This window comes from Perca flavescens, chromosome 24 (assembly GCF_004354835.1).
Source record: "Perca flavescens isolate YP-PL-M2 chromosome 24, PFLA_1.0, whole genome shotgun sequence".
In the NCBI taxonomy this organism is placed as follows: Eukaryota; Metazoa; Chordata; class Actinopteri; order Perciformes; family Percidae; genus Perca; species Perca flavescens.
The window spans coordinates 16622486-16650336 of NC_041354.1; the positions used below are offsets into that span (position 1 = coordinate 16622486).

At 42.8% G+C, this 27851-nt stretch overlaps 1 protein-coding gene across 6 annotated transcripts; it reads left to right on the top strand.

Moving 5' to 3' along the window:
- abi2b (abl-interactor 2b) lies at positions 1-27480 on the top strand. Of its 6 annotated transcripts, none has more exons than XM_028571792.1 (10): positions 1-207; positions 6293-6460; positions 6971-7147; positions 10045-10148; positions 14001-14147; positions 16487-16611; positions 19291-19455; positions 21458-21544; positions 24241-24426; positions 25258-27480. In XM_028571792.1, the coding sequence occupies exons 1-10, from the start codon at positions 91-93 to the stop codon at positions 25431-25433; spliced, it is 1452 nt and encodes a 483-aa protein (XP_028427593.1). In that variant the 5' UTR covers positions 1-90; the 3' UTR covers positions 25434-27480. The 6 variants fall into 6 exon arrangements, with proteins under 6 accessions (XP_028427593.1, XP_028427594.1, XP_028427595.1 ...); XM_028571793.1 differs by having other exon boundaries at positions 16490-16611; XM_028571794.1 differs by lacking the exon at positions 21458-21544.
- Positions 27481-27851: the final 371 nt, after the last annotated feature.

The following is a 27851-nucleotide window of genomic DNA, read 5'->3' on the forward strand; positions in this document are numbered from 1 at the left end:
CCCTGCAGTACCGCACAGGGCCGGGGGTGGCGCCAGAGAGCCCTCCTCCCCACACATACACACACACGCCGCTCCGCTAAAGATGTGAAAATGGCGGAGCTACAAATGCTTTTGGAAGAGGAGATTCCAGCAGGACGAAGCGCACTACTAGACAGCTTCACCAATTTGGAAAGAGTCGCCGAGTACTGCGAAAGCAACTATGTCCAGGTAGGCTGCCGCAGACGTTGCGTCGAAGAAAAGACGGTGAAGTTTGCTTTGTTTTTTGACATCACACTGGTGGCGAACTGATGCTAGGCTAGCTGCTGCTCGGCTAGCTGTTGCTAGCGCTGCCGATGTGATGGGGGAGAAAAAAAAACAACCCTCTGACAAGACATTCTAACATATAAAGTTGTAAGGCATCAACTCTGCTTATGTGTGGGTTTGTTACTTCCGTCGACATAACGTTGTGTGCGGCTTGTACATCCATCGTGGACTGTCGCGTTAGCCAGCTTGCTAGCCAGCTGCTCGGCATCACCCCACGGTGTAAATAACCAAACAGGCACCGTGAAAAATCAATCTATATCTGCTCTCTGCGGGATCGATCGCTGCCTCCGCGGACAGCTGGGTGCGATGTGGGACGTGGTATCAAGCCAGGTTAATAGGTGATGAGCTTCGTTTTGACAGAAGATTACCAACAACCACTGACATATGATGTTGGACTGGAACACTGCGACTCTGCTCTCAGACGTTGCATCAATACACGTGATTTATGGGTTTTTAACGGGTTTAACCCCACGAAAATGCTCACATTTAAAGCCGATATAGCTGTGATTTCCTTATTCCATTCATGCATTGCTCTTCAGGTTGGGAGAGACAGTGTAATGTTGCATCTCTGAACGTTTTCTGTGAAGGAGGTGACTCATTTTTCTGTTGACTTGCATAGGTGTGTGTGTGTGTGTGTTCCATTCAGAGCTTTTGATGTGTAGTGTTCTGCAGGTGGGAGCAGTGTTGGTCACCTGATCCCATACTTCACAGGCCTGTTGTCGCAGGGGTTGAAATGTGTCAGCACAAGGTGTGATACTGAAATCTGCCATCCTTGATGAACAGGGCTGATCTGGTCTGACAGGTTGCTCAGGGAAGGCGGCGGCCCTTGGATGATCATGGCAGCTTGCTGTCTGGCAGTCTGTCCTGGTTTTCTTCTCACCCTGCAAGCTTTTTGTCAGCTGCTGTCAGATGGGCATTACCACTCATAGATCAGCTGGGATATTCACTTCACTTCTAATTCACAACATCCATGTCCATAAATCTAGGTTTCTTGTTGACATTGGTCAGGTACGGTAGTGGACACTTGTTGTAGGGATTGGCCGAACATAACTTTATCGGTTATCGGGCAAATAAAACGCCGATACAGATAATGAGTCTATCCCTAATTAGTTGAACTTGTAAGGTGGTTTTCATAATCTTGAGAAATAGGATAGACCAATACACGATAATGCAATTTCCCCCCATACATTTTGTGTCGGTTTGTAGTCGTGTTGTTTGTAGTCGTGTTGTGTCTCATTTTGGTCATTATTTGTTTTCTTTGGGGTTGTTTTGCGTCTCTTTTTTTGTCATCAACACTTAGTGCTTTTCCAGAAGTTATTTTGTGTTCAGTTCCATTCAACAACCAGTTGATTGATACCGGATGGCAGCAGCTCAGTCAGTAGGTGACCTTAAAACATCCATCCATCCATCCATCCATCTTCGTCCGCTTATCCGGTGTCGGGTCGCGGGGGGAGCAGCTCCAGCAGGGGACCCCAAACTTCCCTTTCCCGAGCAACATTAACATTGTAATTTCAATAAAAGAAAGTTGGAAATGATGCATGATGATGGAAGACATGCAGGAAATTGTCACAGGTCGGACTCGAAACCCTGGACCTCTGCGTCGAGGCATAATCCTCTAAGTATATGTGCGCCTGTTCTACCCACTGAGCCAATCCCGGCCACCACATTCTTTTTCATTTTCATTTCAAATTAATTTGACTGATTAAGTTTTTGCTTCCCGATACATGAACTTGCGTATCGGCTGATACCAAGTTCCGATACCAGTGTGTCATATATTTTATTATGTTTCTCAGGCATAAAATACAACCTGAAATCACACGTGTCAAACTCGAGGCCCGCGGGCCAAATCCGGCCCTTTGCAGATTTAGATCCGGCCCGTTTATCAATTTGGGTTCACAGTTCATTTTGGCCCGCCTAGTTGTGCGCCAAACCAAAAAACACAGGACAGTGTTTTTTAAACTGCAATTACCTGACATTCAAAGTAGACATATGGCAGATTTGCCGACTCTGAGACTCAGAAATTCCCCCAGAAGCAGCAGAGAGTTTTCATATTCAGGCTGTGAACAAGTTGTTGTTGTTAAAAAAAAATCATTGTTTTGCTTGATTTGCTAAATTCTATCATGGCTAAGGAAGTCTTTTGATGACTTTTGTAGGGCTTCATGTCAACAAAAATGTAACAAAAAGTGTACAAAAATGTCGGAAAATTTACAAAAAGGTGACAAATGTCTGAGAAAGCCACAAAAATGAGGAAAAAAAGCTACCGAATTAAAAAAAAAAAAAAGTGACATGCGGTTACAAAAGCACGTCCAATAAACTCTACATGTCTGGCCCTCGGTATGATTCTCTCTTTCCAGTGTGGCCCTCTGGGAAAATGAGTTTGACACGCCTGCAGTAGATCAAAACATGTCTCTTTTTCTGCCTTGCGGGTAGCTGCTACTCCTGTTTCTCTTCATGCTCCAAGCAACGCTGCGCCCTCCACACGCCTTTTTAAATGATGCTGTTTGTGCGTCGGCTGTGTTTGATGATTTGTTGGATTGGATTGCAAATGTACCTTGCATCTAGGGTTGGGTACCAAAATCGGACCGGATTAGAACGCAACGTTTCGGTTCCTCATTTCGGTCCCCCCTAGAAATATTTTCACTCTGTCGCCCAGAAACGCACATAAAAATATTACCCTTTCTCTCTCCCTCTGGGCTCACCAAAACGGACGTAAAAGCATATTCACCATTCAACAACTCAATGTTTATTTTGCTTCTATTTTTGCCGGATGCCGGTGAGAGCTCCGCAGCAATTCAGCACACGGCAGATTGGGCGGGACAGGAAGTGGAGCCCAGAAGCAAAATAAAACATCCGGTTAATTTTCCAAATAAAATACACTGTGCTCGCGGCGGCTCATATTTTCCCTGCACTACACCGGGAGGTCAGCACATAGTCCTTTCCCCCTCTACTCCTCTGGATGGAAACAAACTGTCGTCGGTTTTGTGGTTCTGTTTATAGCAACTACATCCTGTGATATTGTGCGATCATACGAGAATTCGCGAGACTTGAGCTGTCAGTCATGGCCGCAGCCGTACCGCAGTTGGTGGTAGTTGCGGGTTATTTATTGTTAGATTATTGTAGTTGTGTGTTAGGTGACTTAGATTTAATTATTATATATTTAAGTACTTTAAAACGTTAATATATTGTTAAATTGAAATATTTTCATTTAAAAAAAAAAAAAAGAACCATTAAAGAGCTTATCTTTGTCATTTTTCACTTTTTCAAGAATCGGTTTAGCAATCGGAATCGTTTTTAAAAAGTACCGGTTTGGAATTGTAAAAATCCGAACGATACCCAGCCCTAGTCACCTGTTGACGCCTGTGTTTGTTTAGTAAATCCAAATTGTCCGAGGCTTTGGATGTAAATCGCACAGACAACAAAATCCGTCTGTGTGTGTTTTCTTAATGTACAGTTGTTGTTTTTTTTCTTCGAATAACCGGCCCTAAAATGGTGAGGAGTTCAGGTGACTTGGTGAGCGTAGGAATTTGAGTGCACAGACGGCCGCAGCAAGAATAGACACGGAACACATGTATGTGACAGAATGGAATGAGCAAATAAACACACATTGACATATTAATTCAATTTTTTTTTTTTTTTTTATTTCTGGAACCTTTTAATGTGCAGAAAGAAAATCCTTAAGACAAAAGTGTAAACGTCTCCAGTAAGGTAAAGGTTTCCAGTAATTTGAAGCATGTTTGACATGTTGTCAATATCTTAGGATGCAATGTAAATACAAAAAAATCTATAGGAAGTCCTAGATTCTTCTGGGGTTGGGGAGGGGAGGTATCCTGGCAGTTGCCTCTTGCGGTATAGCTGTAATTTTAAATTAAAAAGAGGAGAATAAAATCAATTAGTCACTCAATATCCAATAACAAGCCAAAAGGCTGCTGTGGCCCGGACTCTGTTGTAATCAATCTGCTGCTTGTATGCACACCGAAGGAAGGGCATGCTGGTTTGGAAATGGATAAGGAATGGGTTTGTTTCAGGGCTACAACCAATGACTTTCCTCTCCTGTTACTCTGCATATTATTTTCTGAGATTTATGGATTTTAAAATGTCAACTAGCGAAAAATGCCCATCGCCATTTTTATTGGAGTGGCTCGTTTTGTCCGGCCACCCGTCCAAAACCCCAAAGATAATAAGACGAGCCGAAAATCCTCACGTTCTGAGGAGCAGGAACCATCAAGTGTTTTGCTTGGAGAATGCCTTCAAAGATTGCCGACCATTTTTCACCGCAGAATTGCCAGAAAGCTGCTACCAGCCTGGCTAAGAAACAAGGGGTCGGTCACAACTACCCACAGGCGTCACTAGATCCCTTTTACTAGGTGCGCTAGTAAACTTTATCTGCTTTAAGTGCTTGTCTAGCTAAGTAACGGTACTACCAACGCATCCCACGAGACAAATGCTGCAAAACCTCACACTTAAAGGACCTGGACCCTATTTTTTTTCATGTTTTTGTGTCTTAAGTGACTGATGGGAACAACAATCTTTTGAAATTGGTCCAGTATTAAGCGTGATGAAACCAGCATTAATGTAAGTTATTGGGCAATTGCGCACATTCAATTTACATCCACAGAAGTGCTTGTTTTCCCGCTGACCGGCTCAGATTAATATTCTAAGTGTCTGACAACATTATGGAAAGGATTTCTAAGGAGGTCGACCTTTCTGTTAAAGAGTAAGATCCTTTTTTCTTTTTTTTTTTTTAAACATAAAAACATTTGTGAAATTGTAATATAATATGTAAATAAACGGTAATTTTAGCATCATAAAATGCACTTCATTCAAAGTCGACAGAAACAAAATACAACTATGAAAAGTCGTTTTTGGTCGTCTTTCCACTTTTCCAACAATCGCAACTGTAGTTTTGGTGAAATCAACACAGTTTACCGATTTACATGTGAAAATATGTTGTCTCTATGCACGCTAAACGTGCTGATTATTTGAATGGAGTCTGGTGGGTTTGGCGTTCTAATCAGTCACTTACACACAAAAACAGGAAAAAAGGGTCCGGGTTGAAAGCATTTTTTTGTGGCATTTTGGCGATGCATTGATAATAGTAAATAGATATACATTTACCCAAATAATACTTATAGTATACTGTACCTCAACCTCGCATACTGCGATACATTCAGGGTCAGTAAAGAACACCATTTCCCAGCAGAAACATTAGCGGCTCCATCTGCCCTTTGATGCTCTCGTTGATGTGCCCACACAGCCTCGGAAGCCTCCTTTCACACTAAGTTTTTAAAATGTACTGAAACCTTTTGATGCAGCGGTTTCCCTCCATCCTGCTGGTGTTAGTGTTTTTTTTTTTTTTTTTTTCAGATGCATAACTAGATCTGGTTCAGGATTGTTAATTCTCAGATCCGCGCTACACGGGATGATATTTTAGATTTTCAAATAATGAGAAATACGACGTGCACTAGAAATGTGCAGGAATCCTGTGTTTTCCCTAGCTTTTGTGGAAGACTTAGGTGCACGTATTAGGTGGAGGTTTATGCATCCTTCCTCAAGAAAATGTTATGTTTTTCACACAAAAAAATGCAATTTTCCCACACATTCTGTGTCTGTGGGTTTTTGCGTCTCCTTTGTAGTCGTGTTGTGTCTCTTTTTTGGTCATTTCTTTTTCTTCAGGGATGTTTGGGGTCTCTGTTATTTGGCGTCTGTTGGTAGTTGGTTTGTGTCCCTTTGTGGTAGTTTTGCGTCTCTTTTTTTCGACATCATTTTGGACCGTTATCACCACATCTGTGCTGCACCTGAACTTAACAATGGCGGGGAAAACCTATATACTATAATCTCAGGATGAGCTTGTGGTCAAGGTTGCAGGTTTAAAAACTCGTTGACCCTCATCGCTCTTGGACAGACTTCATCCTTTGCAAACTCTTAAAATGCAAAATGTGTCTAATGTCCCTCTTCTCTCTATGTTCTCCTTTCTCTCTCTCTCATTCAGTCTCCAGACAAGCAGAGGGCGCTGGAGGAGACCAAGAACTACACCACCCAGTCTCTGGCCAGCGTCGCCTACCTGATCAACACGCTGGCCAACAATGTCCTCCAGATGCTGGACATCCAGGCCTCGCAGCTCCGCCGCATGGAGTCCTCCATCAACCACATCTCACAGGTTGGCTGACGTACTGACTGACGTACAAAAAAAATTACCCAAAGTAGCTTTTTGGCTCACGTGGCAAAAATAATGATTACTCCGCCTTTTTAGTTTATGTCACAGATTAGCGTCAGAGGGCCAATCAGCACGCAGCATGCCTCTACCAAGATCTAATAATGTTTATTGGCTGCCTAACGTTACACGTCGCAGAGACACGTAGGAACAACTCTCCGTTACACAGAGACGGGGCTCACGTAGTAGGAGCTGGAAAATAAATGAAGATTTGTGCCTTCATGTGTAATTTTGTAATTTTTTAAATTGGTATCAAAAAAAAAGTATTGTTTAGGAACCAGTATCAAAGTCACGTTATCGGTACTGACATTTTTTTCGACAATATCCAGCTCTAGTGACAGATAAAATCAAGCACCTCCACAACCCATAAATCAAATAGCAGTTATTTTCACGTTGGAAAGAAGCCAAAGACTGAACTGAAACAAAAATATCCGTCCCTCTGCATCTCGTCCTCAGACGGTGGACATCCACAAGGAGAAGGTGGCCCGGCGGGAGATCGGCATCCTCACCACCAACAAGAACACGTCCCGCACGCACAAGATCATCGCCCCAGCCAATCCCGAGAGGCCTGTGCGCTACATCCGCAAGCCCATCGACTACAGCATGCTAGACGACATGGGCCACGGAGTCAAGGTAGTCATTTTGTTCTTTTTCCCCCCCCTTTTAATTCTGTCAATGAGACTTAATTGTGTGGATAAATCACTGCTGTCAATGTCAACGGAAAGGTCTTAATTAAAGCTCTGTTGGCCCTCTAGTGATGGTGGAAGGTCTTTAAAAAGTCTTAAATTTGACTTGTTTAAACCTGCAGAAACTCTCTCTCTCTCACTTAGTTGGAAGTCACTTTGGATAAAAGCATCAGCTAAACGACATGTATTGTCATGTAATGGGTCAAGGGACATACAAAAAAAGGTTTGGGTGTTAATGTGACTTTACATTTTAATTAGGGATGTCCCGATCCTGATCGTAATATCTAATCGGAGCTGATTTTGGCATTTTTTAAACTTATCGGGGCTCGGCATTCACCCCGTTGACCTTACTTTGATAATGTACATCAGCTTGTAGTGAGAAAAAAAAGCTGATGGTGAGACCCTGATTTGAATATACCCCATTTGTCAGATGCAGTGTGATCAGATGTTTAAAAAAAAAATGTCTGGAAATGGACTTCAGAATATGGGATTGTCTTTGTGTCAGTTAATTACTGCAGAAAGTCTCATGAAAAGGGACTTTAAGAGGTCAAACGATCACTTTTGGGTTTCAGCGGAAAGTAATGTAAGAACAAAATCAATGACTCGAGCTTTTCCGCAGGTTGGGAAACTAATGTCAACTAGGACATCCATTCTGCTAAATATACTCTCCGTCACCTGCTACTGCTGACAGATTCTTGTGCAATGATATTTTTATCTAATAAAATTATGAAAGTGGCTGTTTTTGGAAAGCTAGTTTCCTACTGGCTTTCTGAACAAGAACAAGCCTTTTTTTTTTTTTTTTTTTTTTTTTTTTTTTTTTTTTTCACCCTCCAGAAAAATCCAATCCTTAGCTTCATCCTTATAAAGAGCTCAAAGAACAGATTCCTCAGATTTTAACACTGGGTCTACTGTTGCCTGAATTTGTATGTTCCACATGCATGAATAATTGTTTTTCTCTTCTCCCTCACACGCTAATTCTCTGATTATTTCTTCTTCTTCTCTCTCTTTCTGCCTGCCTTAATTTATCTTTATAATCAACCGTAGTGGTTGCAAAGGTTTAAGGTAAGACTTCCAAAGTAAGAGCCTCAAACAAGAGGTTTTTTTTTGTGATTTATTTATTTTTATTTGTAAAGGTTTTTTATTTTGAATTGCTGTGACAGCTGTCTTTTTTTGTTTTTCTTTCTTCATAATTTATAATTTATTCTCTTTATTGTTCCCCAATGGGGAAATTACAATGTACACTCTGTTGTTATTACTAGAGATGTTCCGATACCGATACCAGTATCTGTATCGGCTCCGATACTGCCTAAAACGCTGGTATCGGTATCGGGAAGTACTGGAGTTTATGCACCAATCCGATACCACGTAAAAAAGCCCTAAAGAAAATCTACGTTAAAGTAGATTATTTATGTTCTTTTTCCGTTATAACTGACTGTCAAACTGGACAATAAAAGAAAGTTCTGTGGCGTTCATCGTTTGTGTTTGTTCATGTTTCACAAAGATAGAAATAATATCACATCCATACAGGGATAGTAGTATACAGCTGTTAAAGCATAATAAAATATATGACACACTGGTATCGGATCGGTACTCGGTATCGGGCAATACACAAGTTCAGGTATCTGAATCGGTATCGGGAAGCAAAAAATGGTATCGGGCCATCTCTAGTTATTGCACACAGGCCTACATTGTAAAGAGTTTGTTTGCTATTGAAAGGATTAGTAAGACATTTTGGCAAATACGCTTATTCCTTTATTGTTGAGAGTAAGATGATTGGATAGACGCCACTCTCATTTCTGTCAATATGACGCTAGAGGTGCTTAGCTTAGCATAAAGACTGCCCCGGCTCTGTCAAAAGGTAACAAAATCCACCCACTAGCACCTCCTAAAGCCCACTATTAGGATGCTGATCTGGTTTGTTTTAATCCATACAAGTAAGGGTGAAAGTGTGAAAACGACAAGTTGCAGTTTTACAGTTTGTACACACAGTCTTTATTGGAAGCAGACTTTTCAGTGCAAAACATCTGCTCCAACAATCAGCAGATAACGTAAAAAAACATCTGTATGGTCACCCAAACAACATCTGGCACACATGCACACACACCATATCCAAACATGTAATATGTATGGCGCATACCGCATAAACAAGACCTTCACTGCACGATTCTTCCTTAAACTCACAACTCAAGTGGCATTAAGTTCAATTATGGTTATGGAGGTGCTAGTAGGTGGATTATTTTGTATTTATTTTTTTTAGCCTTTTGACCGAGCCAGGCTAGCTGTTTGTAATCATTATGCTAACTCCTGCTTCATTCTGAGCAGACTGTTCTGAGACTCCTCCATCGTCTCATTTAAAGGAACTTATTGGGACTTAGTCTTATTCAGCGTATCCCCCAGAGTTAGATAAGTCCATACATACCCTTCTCATCTCCGTGCGTGTCGTAACTCTGACTATAAAAATCACAACATGTAAACAGGAACATGGAAAATGTTGGCGTTATTTTGTCACTCATTGGGAGCAGTAGGCTAGATGGAGCCGGTTACCTCCAGGATCTATGCTAAGCTAGGCTTAGCGTGTCGTAACAGAGTTACGCACGCAGATGAGAAGGGTATGTGTGGACTTGCCTAACTCTGGGGGATACGGGGAATAAGACAAAGTCACAATAAGTCGACGTGTTCCTTTAACTCAGCGTGAAAGTGAATAAATATAATTCTCAAAAAAAGTTCCTTAAAGACAGGCTTATGTTGCGAAAGGTTTTAATTTTTATGTTTTAATTGTTCTGTTTCTGAAGTCCTTTTGGGTTAACCGAGAGATTTCCACAACCGTTGTTCTCCTCCCCGTAGGCCAGCGCTCAGAACATGAAGGCCGGAGGCGGCGGACTCCCTCGCACAAACCCCCCCACACAGAAGCCCCCCAGCCCACCCATGTCGGGGAAAGGGACCCTTGGGTATGTTAACGGTGTTTCAGAGGCACCTACGGAGTTGTGTTGGTCAGAGGCTGAATGTGGCTGTGCTTTTTGTGGTTTTTGGAACGTAAACGCCCGAGCCTACCAGATGGGTCTGGTTGCTCCCTGTTTCATCATAACCCCTCTTACCTCCTTCATTAGTTTCCTTAGGGGGGGTTCAAAATGAACTTCAGTGCCAGTTCTCTGTGCAGCGATATTCCTCGCTTCGTTTTTTCCATCTGTGCGGCTGAGATGGAGTCCGCAGTATCCCTTTTTAAGAAGCTTCTCAGCCTAATTTATTCGCCCTCTCTCTCCATACGTAGGAGAGATTTTTCAAACCAAACGGCATGCTGAAATTAGGCTCCGTTATGGTTTCTTCTTGCACGTAAACATACCGTATATATACCTGCATAAGGCTTCACTTTCCAAGACTTGACAACATGTAAAAAAAACTGTAATTCTTTCATCTTAATTCATCACATACAGTACGTTCAATTCTCAAGCTCGCCTCTTAAAACAAACTTTTCTCAAAAAACTTTTTACAGTGAGATTTTAGATAAATAATCATCAGTAATGTGGTAATCTCGTGTGAAATTAGAGAGAAAATAAATATTTCTTTCCAGCTATATACTGATATTACATGCGTGCACAAAAAATAGTGCGATGTTCAAACTAATTTGCAATTCTTCAAATGATATTCCCTCCAAATGTTTCACAACAGATTTTCCTAGAAAGTGGAGTCAGCATGTGCTTGTTATCGTCAATTTCAGACAACGCGATTGTGTATCATGATATATGATTTTGTGGTGATAAGACTAGAAATGATCCTACTAATTATTGCCCAGCCCTAGTTAAAACTGTTCATATTGTTTTCCCACCTTGTCTCTGAGTGCTGATCCCAGAGATGGAGATGTTTTTCTCTTCTGTGTCTCTGACTGTTGAAGGTGTCTCTCATCCCACAGGATCTCTGCTAGAGCCACACGTAATGTTTGTTGTCCCGTGGGACTTTCCTAGGTTCAAGTGCTGTCTTTCTGTCTGTCTGTCTGTCTCTCTCTTGAGTGTGTGAGTGTCTGAGTGTGTCCACCCCTCCGTATTGACCTTCAGATGTCTGTGTCGGTGTGTCTGTGTGTGTCCGTCCGTCTGTCCCTTCAAGGCGCATGCCAGTCAACCACAGCTCCGACTCTCCCATGATGCACCTTCTGCCGCAGCCCGCGGCTGCGAGCGGACATCTTACTTTTAATTTGTCTCCTGTTCTTCAACTTCCTTTTTTTTTTTTTTAATTCCTTTTTACGTTCAGTTGTGTGTTTGTTTGTGACCCAGCCCGCCCACTCCTGGCTGCCCCATATTCATCATAGCAACATTTTGCCATAGCAACAGTGCTCAGAGATGGGTCACCCCCGCTGTGTCAGCTGGGAAATTCACATGCCACAACAGTTTTTCAGGCCCAGATCAATAAATCTCAGGGTTGTGTTTTTTTTTTGTCCCCCCATATATAAAAACAAGAGGACATCATCAGCGTAGCGCTGCTGTCGGGGGTTTGAAACCACTTTCCTTGTTTTTTATTTAATGAATTTGCAGGTTTCTGGTTAAGAATACGTAGGCGTGGGTTCGCAGTCATGCTCAGCGACACTTTGGCACAACAGATGGGGATTTAATTCAAACCAACATTTACTCTGATGCCATTTTTTTCACAACTTTAGGCCCCATGAAAAATGCTGTCTAATTTTAGCATCGCATAGCTTTTGTTGTCCTGTTTTCAGTGAAAAATGCCCCCATCTGTCCAAAGAAACAGTTTGGCAAAGGACTCCTAACACAGAGTAATCGCTGCTCTTTTAAAAATTCTATAAGTCTTCTTTCATGACCTTAGGAAAAGCACGTTTTTTTATAAATGATATTTAAATAAGCTTGTAATTTGGTGGTAAAGTGACTCTGCCAGTGCTGCTTTCCCAAATCAGTGATACAGCAATGAGACTCCTGCGATCTAATCTACACACAACTGCTACGTTTAAATACCTTTCTCAGCGCTTTCCCTCAGTTTGTGGAAGACTTGGGTGCACATATTTGGCGGGGGGGTTTAGGGTTACTAACACAAGGTTTTTCAATAAAAAAAAAAAAAATTACAATTTGACATTAATTAGGACCGTTATTATTGTCATATCTGTGTCTAAAACGTTGGAAAAGCTAGAATATAATAAATACAAAAACACTCAAAAAGCTTAAAGACAAAACTTGTTAAAGAAGTCCAAACTACAATCCTTAGATCTAAGAAAAGGGTGTTCTGTTTGTGTGATGCCGTTTTCCACGTTTTTGGCCCCCTTTTTTGCCACATTTCACATCTGTTCGGCTTAGGCGCCGCCAAAAATGGCTCCGTTGCTGCATCTAAGACTTCTAATGGTGGGGGAAACCCTACGCCCTCTAATGGTGGGGGAAACCCTACGCTACTGGTCAGCATCTACCAACATCTCAATACATCAAGAAGTAACTTGAGACCTTTTCGTTATGATCAGAGATCTTCAACAGGGGTTCCGGGACCCTTAGGGGGTCCTCAGAGTTACTGCAGGTTTTTTTTCAGTGCGTGGGAGCGGGATAAGTAGGTCAAAAGGTTGTAAAGAAACTCCGGCACACTGCCTAACTAGCAAAAAATTTATTTCATAGTAGGCAATGTTTTCGGTACTAGACCATCATCTGGCAACATGAATGAAGGGAGTTCCTTTGCAACTTTTCAAATTAAAAAATTAAAATCTCTTAGCATGAATCCAACATATTATTAGCAAATACAAATCAGCCTAAGTGTGAAAAAAACAAACTCATTAATGATAGGCTTACTAAGATCCACAGATACATTGGATCCTAACATATCAAATCCAACCAACAATTCTTTTTTTTATAACTTATGGTTTCTCAGTGGTGTAGTCTAATGTAGTGGGTATGCTGTACTGTGTGTGTGTGTGTGTGTGTATGTATATGTATGTATGTATGTATGTATGTATGTATGTGTATGTGTGTGTGTATGGGACTTTTGAGGGGGGCATATCATAGTCGGGGGTCTGGGTTTTTCCTTCCCCAGGGAAATTTTGACCGTCAAAGACTTCATTTCCTGCATTCTGACACACTTTTATGCACCAATTTACGGTGGAAATACCTTTTTATTTAGCCTATGCAAAGAAAGAAGAAAAACACAGATGAGAATTCAAAATATAATGGAAAGTATGTCGTTGCGTGCCATTGCGCATTTTTAAGTGGGTATATGGAAATCCTGGAGCTTTCCCGTAGACTACACCACTGGGTTTTCTATGCACTCAAAAGGTTTGTGTTAAGGCTTTTAATGTAGGCCCAGTTAAATATGCAACTTAATTTTATAAAGTATGTAGTAGAGGGTCCCTGCTCCGTCTCCCTCTCAGATAAGGGGTCCTTTTTAAGGGGCTTAAAAAAGGAAGACCCCTGTGTTAAGATGGTTTTGATAGAATATTCTTAAGTGAGGTGTAAGACCTTGGTTATTTGTTTTTTTAACATTTAGGAAGCCAGTTTAATCCCTTCTGATCTCGCTCAAGTTGGCATAAAATGTGTTTGCCAGTTAGATGGAAAAAAAAACAAACAGTGTACATCTTTTGTTTTGGAGGTGTGGTTTTCCAGCCGACAGCAGCGACAGTGTTTCGCCCTGACTCCCCCCCCCCCCCTCCCCCCCCCCGCTCTGCCTGTGGATTCTCATCAGCCAACCCCCGATGTTCACCTGTCATAGCCCATTTTTTAAGTTTGCACTTGTTTGTTTCTTGCTCTCCTCCTCCTCCTCCCCCTTCCCCTACACTTCTCTGTCGATGCCCCCCCTCGACTCCTGTCCTCCTGACCCTCTCTCAGGCGCCACTCCCCCTATAGGACGCTCGAGCCGGTGCGTCCGCCCGTTGTCCCTAACGACTACGTCTCGAGCCCGACGCGCAACATGGCGCAGCCCCAGCAGAGCCCTACACGCACTGCATCCGTTAATCAGAGGAACCGCACGTACAGGTACCCCCCCACTCCCCTCCCAGCATGCCTCTCTACACTTCTTAAACACACTCCCCCTTTTTTCTCTACCTCCTGCCCCCTCTCTTCTTCTCCTCTCACACTCTTAAAAAATGCGAGCCAGCTCCTGTGAACATGCCTTTCCCTTTCCACCTCTGAAATGACTCACCGTGGGAATCTCCTTTTTGTTTCACCTAAAGGTTGACCCCCGACGTTAACCTTTTTTGTGCAACAGTTCCTGCTCCCCAGTGAATGTACCGAATTGGTTTATTTTGGAAATCCCTCACCTGTTTGCTTTCCCTCCTCGCCGCTCAAAAAAAAAAGGACAAAGAAACGAGGACGAGGTAGAGCTCCAGAGCTGTATTTTTAGCATGGCTAGCATGACACAGATTCCTATGGCGATAGTCATTAAATAGGCAGCGTCGCCCCCACAGTCCTGTTAACCCGATGTCAGCTCATCCCCCCCCACACACACACAGATTCCCTGTCTGCTGTGAGAGAAGTAAAATGCCTAAGGGTCAACAATATTAAATGTTTGATAATCTGATGGCCAAATGTTTTCTGGTCCAGAAATAGATAACTTTCCCCGACTCTCCTCTCAGCACGAGTTTTTATCTGTACCGCTCCATCCACAGCTCTTTTTTTTTTTTTTTTTTTTTCTTTTCATCATCTCAGCAATGCGCTCTCTTTTCTGGCCCCCCACCACCAACACGTGTCTTGACTCTTCCTGCTTTTGTTTTACAGCGTGTCATATCTTTGTTTATGTTTTGTGTCGCTACCGCTTTTGCCTGTGTCGTGTGTCCTTGGTGAAGGCTTCCAGCTGCTTTTTCATTATTATTTTTTATCACTGTGAAATAGTCATTTCAAAGGCATAACAGCTCGCACTTTAACATAAAATTCTCCTTGAAGATGCCACATTAATAATGTGAGTTATTGAGGAAGGAAACTTCAAAGACTTCAGCACGGCGTACAGGATTGGTCCTGGCTGGTTGCAGAAAGATGAATGCTTTAGGGCAGGGGTTCTAGAACGTATCCCTCAAAGGTCCGCTTTTTTTTTTCTTTCTTTTTTAAGGTTAGGGGTACAAAACGATTGGCAATAAAAAAAAAAAAAACAACAACATTGAATCAACTCAATTTTAACTTTTAGTATTGATTTTGGAAGCGTTACATGGATTTAGGTACCGGTACCTTTTTTCAGCTTCCCTCTTTTTCCTTCCCTACCTCCTTCCCTCTCTCTCCTTCCCTCTCTTTCCTTAACCTCTCTTTCCGTTACATGGATTTAGGTACCGGTACATTTTTTCAGCTTCACACAGTAAAAGGAAGGATGTTTTTGTTGCTTTTTTGACTTTTCTGCTGTTACTTTTTCTTCACCTTTTTTTCCTCAACTTCATTATGTAATGTATTCATAAAATGAGCGACCCACTGATCCACTGCAGGAACTTTCCTCAGGAACTCCCGAAGCTTACCTGTGGGACTAACGGTGTGGTCCAACCAAAATGCATGTTACTTAAGCATTTACACAACTATTTCTGTTACTTTCTATGCGTCACGTTAAACAATTTTACAATTTCCGGCCTTTTGATTCATCTAAATAGAGTGATAAATGGTTTGCAAATGAGCTCAGAAGAACACTGAGCACAAGTGAGCGAAGTAATTCGTCACGGTTACTAACGGCGAAATAAAGCACTTGGCACATCAGATACTTTGAAGTGAAGCTGTCAGCCTTTGGACTTATTTGCCGAATCTTCGCGGTTCAAAAGATGCAACGTTGACCCAGAAATGCTCTTTTTGAGTTCCTGAGTTTAGTTCCTGTGGCTCCATAGTCTCCTGGAACTATTTGGTCGAAAAGGGGCGAGAAGTGAAGATTTGATTGCATTTTTATTTTTTTATTTTTTTTTAGGAGGAGTCATTTTGAATAAACAGATAAAAGGGCGTGACATTTTCAAATCATCTTTTTCAAAAGAATCAGGCGAACCTCATTCAGCTGCGACAAAACGTAGCGCCACTTTTTTTTTTTATATGCTGACACCGGGGTGCGTTGAACACCGTGTTGTTTGCGCTCTGCCTTTTTATTACGAGTTCACAGACGCGTCTCTGCTGATTGGGTATCACCTGGGACCCAGCCAATAAACGAGAGACACGCCCGCCAAACCAGAGAAAACACAACTCCAAGCCGCTCCGAGGGAACCCGTCGTTCAACGCGGAAAGCGTAGCTAAACGGTGCACGCCGTTTTGAGATTGAACGTGCCCCAGGAGTGCGAGTGTACGGCAGTGTGACGGAGTGCATTTGTTGGGCATTTGGGGTCTGACGTGTGTGCTGCCCCCCCCCCCTCCTCCCTCAGCAGCGGGAGCAGCGGAGGCAGCCATCCCAGCAGCAGTCGCAGCAGCAGCCGAGAGAACAGCGGCAGTGGCAGCGTGGGCGTGCCCATCGCCGTGCCGACCCCAGCCCCACCCACCGCCTTCCCAGGTAACGCCCGCTTCCTGTTTCTTCTCCAAGCAGATGACTGCTGTGTGTGTGTGTGTGTCTGAAACTAACTTGAATGAAAGTGAGATGAAGATGTTGTAGGAACCCTGGATCTACTGGACTCCTTTCCCCCCCCCCACTTTCTCACTCTGATCTTGTCCTGACGTCCCTCAACTATCTTTTTCTCTCCTCCCTTTTTATCTTTTACCTCTTCAATCCCCCTCGGTCCAGCCCCCGTCCCATCCAACCCGGCTCAACCTCCCCCAACACTGCCACCACCCCTGGAGCCCCTACCACTGCACTAGACGGCCCCCCACAGGCCCCAAACCCCCCTATAGAGATCCCGCCTGTACCCCCACCCCCTCCCCAGCTCCCTGCCTCTGCGGCCCCCACTGGCACGGGCCCCGCTGCTTACGGCAACCCTGCACAAGGTGAGTGTAACCGCCGGCCGGGAGAAGCTCACCGGCTCCCCTGCACACCCCTCCATCCCGCCTTCCCCCCCCCCCCCTGACATGCATCCTCCTGCTTGAAAGACCCAGATGGGTTCATCCACTGGCGTCACCCTGGATATTCAGTGGTATTGTCGGACAGCTTGCTCTGACTATTGACGGCTATTAGAAGGTTTCTCCTAGGAAGAAGTTCGGAAATGGCGTAATGGAACGGTATCACTTCCCATTTGTAAAATCAGGGGATGAACTTCAAATATGTCCGAACTTTCGAGCCAATGGGATACCCAGAAAGAAGTGGCAAGAGCGCTTCTGGTATCATGGAAGGAAATACAATTCACAGAAAGGGAGAAGATTTGTGGCCAAAAGTCATAAAAAATCCGGTTACACTTCACTTGAAGGTATCTACGTGAGAGTGACATGACACTGTCATGAACGGGTCATATACATTATAAACGAGTAATAAACGTTTATGACATAATGCTTCTTTTAGTGAGTCATTTGGTTTTTGTCATGACAGGTTAGGGTTCATGTGTCATGTGTTCATGTCACTCTTATGTAGATACCTTCATGTAAAGTCGCACTGCTTGCTCTTGAGGGAATTACTGTAATTGTTGGAATTGTTGGGGCTTTGTAAATTATAGAGTGTGGTCTAGACCTACTCTATCTGTAAAGTGTCTCGAGATAACTCTTGTTATGATTTGATACTATAAATAAAATTGAATTGAATTAAAGTGTTACCAAAAAATCCACTCCAGGCACTCAAGGTTGGTTACAAAAAGTGATTAAAAAAGCCTTTAATTCATAGGGCAAGACATTAAAAATATACTGTGTCAAGCCAACACGCATTTGTGCATTTTGAATATCTTGCTCTATGAATTAAAGGCCCTTTTTATCACTAAATAAATGACCGTTCTAACTGAACTGGACTGCCTGGCGGAAACAAGGCTTAAGAACCATTTAAAAATCAGATGGATCTGGTTAGTGCATCATATATTTGTTCCATGTTATGACTACTTTAGGAGGTAGATAGAGCTTTCAGATACCAACCACAGCCTTCTCTGCTTTATCTTCAGAAATGTCCACCTCTCAAGGTGCTGCACACCTAATCAAATCTTTTTGAAAATGCAATCTTGAGTTAAGAAAGTGTAAGGTAAACACGATAATGAAGTTTGGAATTTCCTTTTCAAAAGGGAAGGATTTCCATTCAGCCACTGAGTCTTTATTAAGTGCTCGAAAAGAAATTCTACTTTCAAGGCCATCGTAGAGCACTTGTCTGGAATATCAAAAAGTCTGCACAGTCTGGCCGGCGTGCAGCTCTTCTGCCGCCTACCTCCGATTTTCTGCTGCTGCTCTTCATACCTCACAGCATCTCATCAGCCGCCCGTGTCTGTGTTGATGCTTGTGATGTTTTCTAATGTAAAATGCATGAGTTGTGTAGTGAAATGCTTGAACATGGAACTCTTCATTCATGTGTATTTATTCAGGCTTCTTGTTGTTGTTGTTGTTGTTGTGTGGCTGGATATTGTACAGTAACGTATCAGTGTGCAGTGCTGCTGTTAGCAGAGTAGCCAATGGATGAATGATGAATTTAAGGACATTTTAAAAACCATTTTCTCATTCTCATTCATTTCTCCTCATAAAAAACCTGATTTGGCTGATAAAGTGTGAGTAGACAATGAAAAGTTTATTTGTTGTCGTTGTGTGACCGTTTCTGCAAGGAGTTGTCACTGCTTGGCATGCAGCCCCTTGTATTTTATTATTATTAATGAATATCACTCGCAGATTACTTCGGCCGTAGCGCTCTCTGAGGCATACCGGTATTACGGTATATATGAAAAATTCATATCCTACAGGAAATTAATACCGGTATACGGTACAAACCGGTATACCGCCCAGCGCTACTTTCTCTGCTAGTCTATCGTTAGCTAGCTTTTAGTGCATTTAAAATGCCTAAAGCAAAGCGGTCGAAAGCGTGTCTTTAAACTCTATCTTCTATCTTTCTTGGATGTCATTTTTCAGTTTTTCAAGAATTGGTTTAGGAATCAGAATTGTAAACGATGCCCAACCCTAGGAGAAATGCGTCTGGTATGAACAGCCAGGCAAGCGATCAGGCACGACTCTGCCCTTCACGGGTATATGCGACGCTTCCGTGTGCGGTGTTGTTTCTGCTGTATGACCCCCCCTCCCCCGTTAATTGACCCTGTGCTGCCCCCCTGGTGTTGTCTCCTCTCAGGCGCTCCTCAGTTCTACAGCATGAACCGCCCGGCGCAGCCCCCCCACAACTCGCAGGTGGGAGGCTCGCTGCCGTATCGCCGACCCGCGTCCGTCACCGGTCAGCCCAACATGGCCCACAACCAAAGCCAGCTCAATGGGGGACCACACTTCGCGCAGAACCCAGGTACCGTGTGTGTGTGTGTGTGTGTGTGTGTGTGTGTGTGTGTGTGTGTGTGTGTGTGTGTGTGTGTGTGTGTGTGTGTGTGTGTGTGTGTGTGTGTGTGTGTGAGAAGAGACGATTACTGTTTTCACATTTATGTCCATGAAACCTTTTGCTAGAAGTTCCCAAACATAAACCTTTTAACCCTAATACTGTTCTGTGTATTTACACAGTAATACCTGTTATTGACTCTAAAATGAAGTGGGTAAACATAATTGAAAATCTGGAGGAATACGTGGAGAAAAAAAAAAAGGATATTGCTATACAAAGTGGACAAAATAAGTAAATGAGTAAAAGATATTAATAAAATTTGTATAAAAGAAAGACGCATTTAAATGAACAGTGAACATTTCAGTAGCCTGAACAAAAAAACTAGGAGGAAGAAAACGTATATAAATTAGATCATCATCAGTTGAGTAAAGTCTGATCTAAGTGTGGATATCGATTTAAACCCAGGATGCCCAACAGTTTTTAAACTTTAAATCTTGCTCAAGTCTTACAGTAAACGTGAGTTTCTCCATCACATAAGTGTCACGAATCACTTGGAAACTATCTTCAATCTTGGGTACATCTGTTGTCAACCACTTTCTTGTAAGGGCTTTCTTACTGGCTATCTTATTTACAAATTCATAACAGTTTACAGGTACAGACTCTCAAACTTGAGAGGGATTGCCACCTTCAACACCTTTCTCCACAAAGGTTTTCGTTTGTTTCCAGTTTGTCTGCACCTTGTTAGAAAAGGTTTTGTGATCTGTCATTTCCCGCCAACTTAACTTATCAACTACACTCCCCCCACCAGCTCTATCTGTCATCACTGCTCTTTGCAATCTTTTGTCCTCCATTTGTCCAGTTTCAGTGCCACGCCTATGAACTTTATCCTTATCCTTTTTTCGATAAGAAATCTTCATTGGAATACGTTTCAGTCTAGATTAGTTGACCTAAGGGTTTAGTCATCAACATACAATTAAACTTTGATCATTGATTAATTGTTTTAAGTAAATAACACGGAACCATTCTCTGGGTCCAGCTTCTCAAATGGGAGGATTTTCTACTTTTCGCTCTTTTTATAAAATTGTAAATTAAATATATTTTGGTTTTAGACCATTAGTCAAACAAAATAAGTCATTTGTAGGACGCTCCCTTGCGCTCTGGGGAATTGTGACAGGCAGTTTGAACTCTCCGTTTTCTAACGATTAATAGGTAAATATTTTTGACTATTTTTTTTTGATTAATTGGTGGGCAAAGTAGATGCAGCTCTGACTCATGGGAGTACTGTAACATATCTTCCATCTCTGTAGCCAGAGATGGGAAGAAAAATGAATAATTATGGATATCTCCGGTCTATACTTTGCTGAAATCATTGTTTACATAATGTTAACATTGCATTTCTACTGTTATTCTTATTCCTGTTCTTTAACTCTCTTCTAGGGCTGCACAATATATCGTTTTTTTAATCATCATCGCAATATCAACTACCGCAATAAACACATCTCGAAAGGCTGCGACATATCGCCAAAGACACTCAAAGATTTTCTGTTAGTTGAAAAAAAATATCAGCAGAAAATTGCACTTTATAACATAACTGTCATTCTTCTTTTAGTTACGCCTTTTATATTGAATTCAATGAAATTGAATACAAATTGTTCCATAAAAAGTTTGAAATGATTTCCTTTTTATTTTATTATAAACTCAACAAGCAATGTGTTGTATTTTAGCAGAACACTGAAAGCAGCAGAACTGATAACACTTTAATATCTGGTTATTTATCGCGTCTAATATCGTTATCGCCATATTCAGTTGCGTTGTATTTTCCTGATATCGTGCAGCCCTACTCTCTTCTGTGCTTTCCTTGAATGTTCTAAGCTAATTTCTCATGTCTTTGCTGTTTGTTACGTCTGTCTTCCTCCCTCTCTCTCTCTGGCCTCGTCCTCCTCTGCCTCTGTGCATTGATTCTGTTTGGTGATAGCCGGCCCGCTCGCGCCCCCTCCCCCCTCCATGCAGATCACCCCTCAGCTGCCTCTGATGGGCTTTGTGGCCCGAGTTCAGGAGACTAGTAAGTGTTTTTTTTAGCCCCTCGCTCCCCGACCTGCATGACCGCCATCCGTTTCAAGTCCCCTCCCCAACAGTTAAGGCTCCGATATATAGATGCTTTTTAACTACACGTTCGATGGCTGCCACGCGTATCCTGCGTTCCTTTGGAGCGCATGTCGTGCACGTCTTCAGAAATTCACGCTATGCGTCCGCAAGATGCAAGTCAGCAGCTGTTCCACACTCCGCCGGGTATGATGTGGCCCTGATCTGCCCCCTGGTGGATATACTCTTAATCCTCAAGTAGTCTCGCATTGCCAGACCTTCCTCCACAGCGTTGCGGAGGAGGGTCTGGCTAGTCCACACAGCATTCCTGGATGGGAGAATAAACGTGCTCTGGTTTATTGGTATTTCTTTAAACAAATCACAATCGCCTTGGGCACCGGACGGAGACACGATGCCTCTGCAAAAAAGCCTCAGGAAGGAACTTCATTTGGCGGAACGCGTGTATGTTCAAAAGTAATTTTAGTCGTGGAACAGAAAACTCTGGATTTACCCTGCAGAGATCTGAGGAGCAGTTAATAATAGTCCTCACAAATCCACCAGAGTATAGAACGCCAACACAAAGAAAGTGGAAGTTGACGAGCACAATTTTACGGCGGCGCTGGAAATAACCCGTCATCGACTAATCCTCCAGGTACACGGCAAGTACGCAGGCAAGTATGTGAACAACGGCGTTCACGTCTCCGTCTACTTTCTGCTTACATAATCAAAAAGCGAGTATATCGGAGCCTTCAGTGTCAGTCATTCGTCCCCTTGGGTGGAATATTTTCTTTATTGAAGTAAACAAGTGATCAACCTCCAACATCAGCTCGGTCAGGGATCTGAAATATGTCAGAGTGAGAGCTCGGCAGACAGTATGATCGGATTATTCTATATTCTATTGTTTGACCTTTATTATCTGCCAAGTAGATTTTCTTTACAGTTCTCATACTGTGAGTGAGCGGCGCAGTAACAAATGACTGTGGATCCAAATCACGGCCCCTTCAAGTGTAGGATTCTAAATTGTTTTGTGTGAACGAGAACATTGCCTCCATTGCTGGCGATTAAGTAGCACAGGAAGATAGTTTTTAGGCTTCTTTTTTGGACACCACATGTTACAATAGTTGTGAATTTTGAACTAGGGCTTTGCAATTAATCGAAAAATTTGATCGCGATTACGATTTTGTCTCCTAACTCCACAGAAACGGAGTAATCGCGAAAAACGATTATTTTGCACGTTACGTTTTGCACGTTTATTCTTATTTTGTCTTGTGTTCTGAAACAGGAAATTTCACAGTACAAGTGTATTGACTGTTGATTTGTTTAACTATTTTGCAATTTCTTTTTGACATCTTTCCAAAAGTCGTGATTTCAATATTGACCAAAATAATCGAGCAAGCACAGTTTGAACAGCAACTAAGTGGGAGATAACTTCTGCTCCCCTGTCGCAGGAAATGTTTGTCGTTGACCACTTGTTAACACTACAATAAGTGAGCAAAGTAATGAATGAACGCTGAAGCATGTTTGTTCAGGAGCATGATCACGTTTCCGTGTGATTTCTATTTTTTTTTTTTTGTGTGAGTGTCGTGGGATTTCTCTGGAGAATCCATTTAACCAAGTTCCCTACTTAAATGCACGTTGAGTCAGTGTGTGTACATTTTGTTCCTGCTGTGTCACAGTTTTCTGTGTTTGAATGTTGGTGCTTACAGGTCTCACAGTCTCCGTAAAGGGCTGTGGCTATGAGGTTCCACTGTGAATAAAATACACAGTGCTGAGTATCTAAGGCTACATTTACATTGCTACGTTTTGGTTTTTAAGCGGAGTTTTGAGCCAAAAGTGATCTCCGTGCACAGTGTTTTAGCTCCAGTAGAAGAACTAATCTCTGTCAAACTGCGGATGGTAAGGTGGGCCTGCTTCGTCGTACGAAGAAGCCTGCAATTTTAGGTTGTTTTTCGGTCCATTTGCCTGTGTACAATGCGAGAGAAAAATCACATGCAATTGTCAAATGTATAGCTATAAGACAACCACGTGTAAACGCAACTAGCCTTGATAAGAAAACATTACGCCTGTCATAATAATTTCAGATACTTTGAGCAAACAGTTGACAGGTTATTCTAGAATTTAGATAATTTAGAATAATTCTCTTACCTCGATCCAAATGACAGATGAACGTCTTGCCCCAAAAATGTTTTCTTTTTCCCTGGATAAAGAATGTTGTAGAATGTTTGTTTGGCGAACAATGATGGCGCGATGACATTCAACCACCAGATTCCGCTGTTCGGAGGCATATCACATGTTTAAAGATATTCAAAGAATTCATGGCACGTTTTTTTATTGATTTTTTGATTTTTATGCGTTCTGCAAAGAAGGGAGACTGGCGTTGGTCACGGTTTGGAATGAAAGGGAGAAAACAGGACAGAGTAACAACGTAGTTAAGGCAGATGAGAGGAGGGAAACGTAGCAGAAGATATTCTTTTAAACCAAAACGTAGCAGTGGAAATGTAGCTTAAATGTTGTCTGAATGCATCCAGCATGGACTCCTTCTGTTCCTCTCTCCAATGCATGGGGATGCCGGTCCATCATGTTGTGTCCCTGACTAACGCACTCGTCTTTGTGCTCCTTTCTTTGCCTCTAATTGTTCCTCTTTTTTTTTTTTTTTTTTTTTTAACCTATTTCTAGTCTCAGACGTGCCGCCTCCACCTCCGCCCTCCGAGGAGCCGGTGTTTGAGGAACCCACACCACCCCCTCCGCCGCCGGAGGACGACGAGGACGACGAGGACGAGGAAGAATCGGCCGTGGTGGAGTACAGCGACCCGTACGCCGAGGAGGACCCGCCCTGGGCCCCGCGCACCTACATGGAGAAAGGTCCGCCGCTCCCGCTCGCCGCCAAGCACCGCCAAGCAACGAAGATGCGCGGCGAGACGAGTTGAAACTGGCAACGCGGCGGTCTGCAGCGTTCTAGTCTCGCGTTGCCAGACCTTCCTCCACAGCGCTGCGGAGGAGGAGGGTCTAAGTCGGCGCTTGACGTCTTTGACATTTTCTTTACTTTTTTTTAAGTTTATGACACTTTGACGGCTTTTTTTTTTTTTTTTTATATACATAAACGTTAACATTTTTTTTATTTGTATGGTTTCATTTATTTCGTGTGAGCCAGTCCGATAAAGGATTTTTAAGGCCGATATCGACACAAATATTTTGGGATTTAAAAATCCGATATATCGGCCGATATATATTTAAAAAATAATCCAGAAACGTGTAACAAAACATAAACCGATTTCCCTAACATTAGTTATTTAGAGTTATTTAGAGTCCTCACTAAAATAATATGATAATGCAGTTTAAAAATATTATTGTCACAACAGAACAGGAACATCAAAATATATTAAAGTTCTGATAAATATATAAAAATACAAACTTCTTGGAAGTCCTTGGAACAAAAGAACAATAACAAAAAAAATAAAAATCAAAGTGTGTTACCACGCAACGCCAACACTCAGAACATGGTTGAAGGGGGTTTTGTCTGATTTTATTTTATAAATATTCATTTATCGGCCATTATAAATGCTGATACCGATAGTTTGGAAAATGCCTAATATCGGCCGATTATATCGGCATCCCGATATATCAGTCGGGCTCTAAGAAAAACCTTCCGGTTGCACCCTGACACTTCTTCTTCTTCTTCTTCTCCCCCTGCAGTGGTGGCCATCTACGACTACGCCCGCGACAAGGAAGACGAGCTCTCGTTCCAGGAGGGCGCCATCATCTACGTCATCAAGAAGAACGACGACGGCTGGTACGAGGGCGTGATGAACGGCACCACGGGCCTGTTCCCCGGCAACTACGTTGAGTCCATCATGCACTACGCCGACTGAACGACCCCCGCCCCCTCCCTCTCTGGGCGGTGGAGGAGTAAAGGGAGGAGCGTTAGACGGGGGAGGGGGAGGGGGAGCCGCGGGTTTAAAGGTCAAAGACTTTGATCAGACAGAGCATGATCACTTCCGGGCGAAGAGAGGACAGAAAGAGGAGGAGGAGGAAGAGGAGAAGTTTTTAAAGAAGTCGCAACATGACAAACTCTGGACACAGGCGCCATTGTAAAACAACCACTACTCGACATATATCCTTCCCTGTAACATTTCTTTCTTTGTCTTCTTTATTGGACTGGGACGGTGGTGGATTTCTTGCGTTTTTGAGAGTTTTTTTGCGTTACGTTATGAGGCCACTACGTTGATTTTTTATTTTTTTATTATTTTTTGGGCTTTCCCGCCTTTAATCGACAGGACAGCTAAGTGCGAAAGGGGAGAGAGAGGGGGGTCGGGCACGAAATCGTCCCTGGACCTCTGCGTCGAGTCATAAACCTCTATGTATACGTGCGCCTGCTCTACCCACTGAGCCAACCCGGCCACGTTTGATTGTTTTTGTAACCGATTTTCCCTTATTTTAAAGAATATTTATTTGGGTTTTGTAGTGGGACAGATGGTTTGCAGGTAGATGGGGTGGGGGGGGGGCAAAAAGGGCTGGAGAACGCCTTCATGTGTTGATTTTTAGTGAAAAATACTCCTCTCTCTATCCTCGATGTGGGGTGGAACAAAGCGGTAGTTTCAGTACTTGTCTTTGTATTTGTGTAGGTACTTCAGCAGAGAGCGTGCCAAAGCTGACATTCACTAGGATAAAGCACATCAAATGTCTTAGGGCGACGCACACCAAGCTAGAACTACAAGTGGGTCGGACAAAAAGGCGTCTAAAAGGAAACCGAAAAGCCCCCGAGAGTGCTTTAAACCCCCCCGTTTTCTTTTATTAATTTATTTTTTTTGTTGCTGCTGATTGTGTTCATTCAATAATCTGAAATATCTTAACGCCACGCCGGTCCGCGGTTTAACTTGAAAGGGGGGGCGAGTTCAGTCACTCTGCGCGTCACTCTGCAGCGTGAACGCAAAACCAAACCAAAACTGAAAAATGCGATGTTTGCGGCTCCAGCCCCTCCCCCCTCACTTTGCTCACTTTGCCGGCCGGCGTGCGTTGTTTTCCGCGAGAAGGAATCGTCTTTCGGCCCTTGAATACGAGAGGAAACGCGGGATTCCTCGATTGCGCAGGGACCTGGATTTTGAAGTCTTTGCTTCCGTAGCTCCTGTCGTGACTAGGGTTGGGCATCGTTTGGAATTGCTACGATTCCGATGTGACGTGTTTACTAGCGATCACATGCAGTGAGCGGTGAATTTGCTTTCACGTCCGTTTTTGGTGAGCCCAGAGGGAAAATATGGCATTTTAAAAGTAGCCTACATTTACAGTAGCTAGCTAACGGTAGACTACAGAGGAAGGGGGATGTTTTGATGTCCGTTTCAGAGCGACAGATCCGACAGAATCGACACATTAAGCGGAACCGGAACTGGCGTTCTAATCCGGTCCGATTCCTACCGGTTGCGTAGTGGAATCGGCTTTCGGTACCCAACCCTAGTGGTGAATACTGGAAGTGTATTTGTTGGGTTGGCGAGGCTAATCATTTGCAGTGTTCACATACATTTGAGATGAAGGCATTTTAATTTTTTATTTCTGACGTTTCACCCAAGGGGTCCAGCATCGCGGGGTTGTTGTTTTTTTGGGTTTTTTTGCTCGCAGAGCGGCAGGCTGCATGTTTCGACTGATGATTAATGTCTTAATATTTTTTTTAGATACGGTGTGGTTTGGTTTTTTGATATTCACCCGCGACGACGAAGATGCATTTAGGTCATTTCTAATATGCTTGTGCCATATTGATGTGTGTGTGTGTGTGTGTGTGTGTGTGTGTGTGTGTGTGTGTGTGTGTGTGTGTGTGTGTGTGTGTGTGTGTGTGTGTGTGTGTGTGTGTGTGTGCGTGCGCGTGTGTTGCTGGTCAGAGGTTATCACTTCATTTGCAATAAATCGGCCGGAGTGGAGTGGCTTTTCGTTTTGAACTGCAAATCTTTATTTTAGTTTTCCCGAGTTTGAAATCAAAAGCACATACATTTGTAGAAAAACAAAAAAAAACGGTGTAGAAGAAGAAATTATAATATAAATGTGAGATGTATTACGTCCTTAATACAGGAATTATTGAATATGAAAAGATGCCAGCTGTTGTGTTGAAAATGGTTTTAACCGTCGCACCCTCGATACTTCTTAACGCCGTCAGTTTAGGCGCCGTTGGTCCTCCGTACAGTTTCCGATACGCTTGGCTGTTGGGTGTTTGCGAGGGCTCCAGTGCTTGTACTTATGTCAGAATCTTTATTTTCTATTAAAAAAAGAAAAAAGCAAAGAAATACTAACAACAAGTGGGTGTG

Bases quoted from the DNA above. Each gene is read 5' to 3' on its own strand.
- abi2b (XM_028571792.1), top strand. From the start codon at position 91: ATGGCGGAGCTACAAATGCTTTTGGAAGAGGAGATTCCAGCAGGACGA. The intron at 16,612-19,290 runs GTAACGCCCGCT...GTCTCCTCTCAG, and splicing joins CCCACCCACCGCCTTCCCAG to GCGCTCCTCAGTTCTACAGC. The intron at 24,427-25,257 runs GTCCGCCGCTCC...CTCCCCCTGCAG, and splicing joins GCGCACCTACATGGAGAAAG to TGGTGGCCATCTACGACTAC.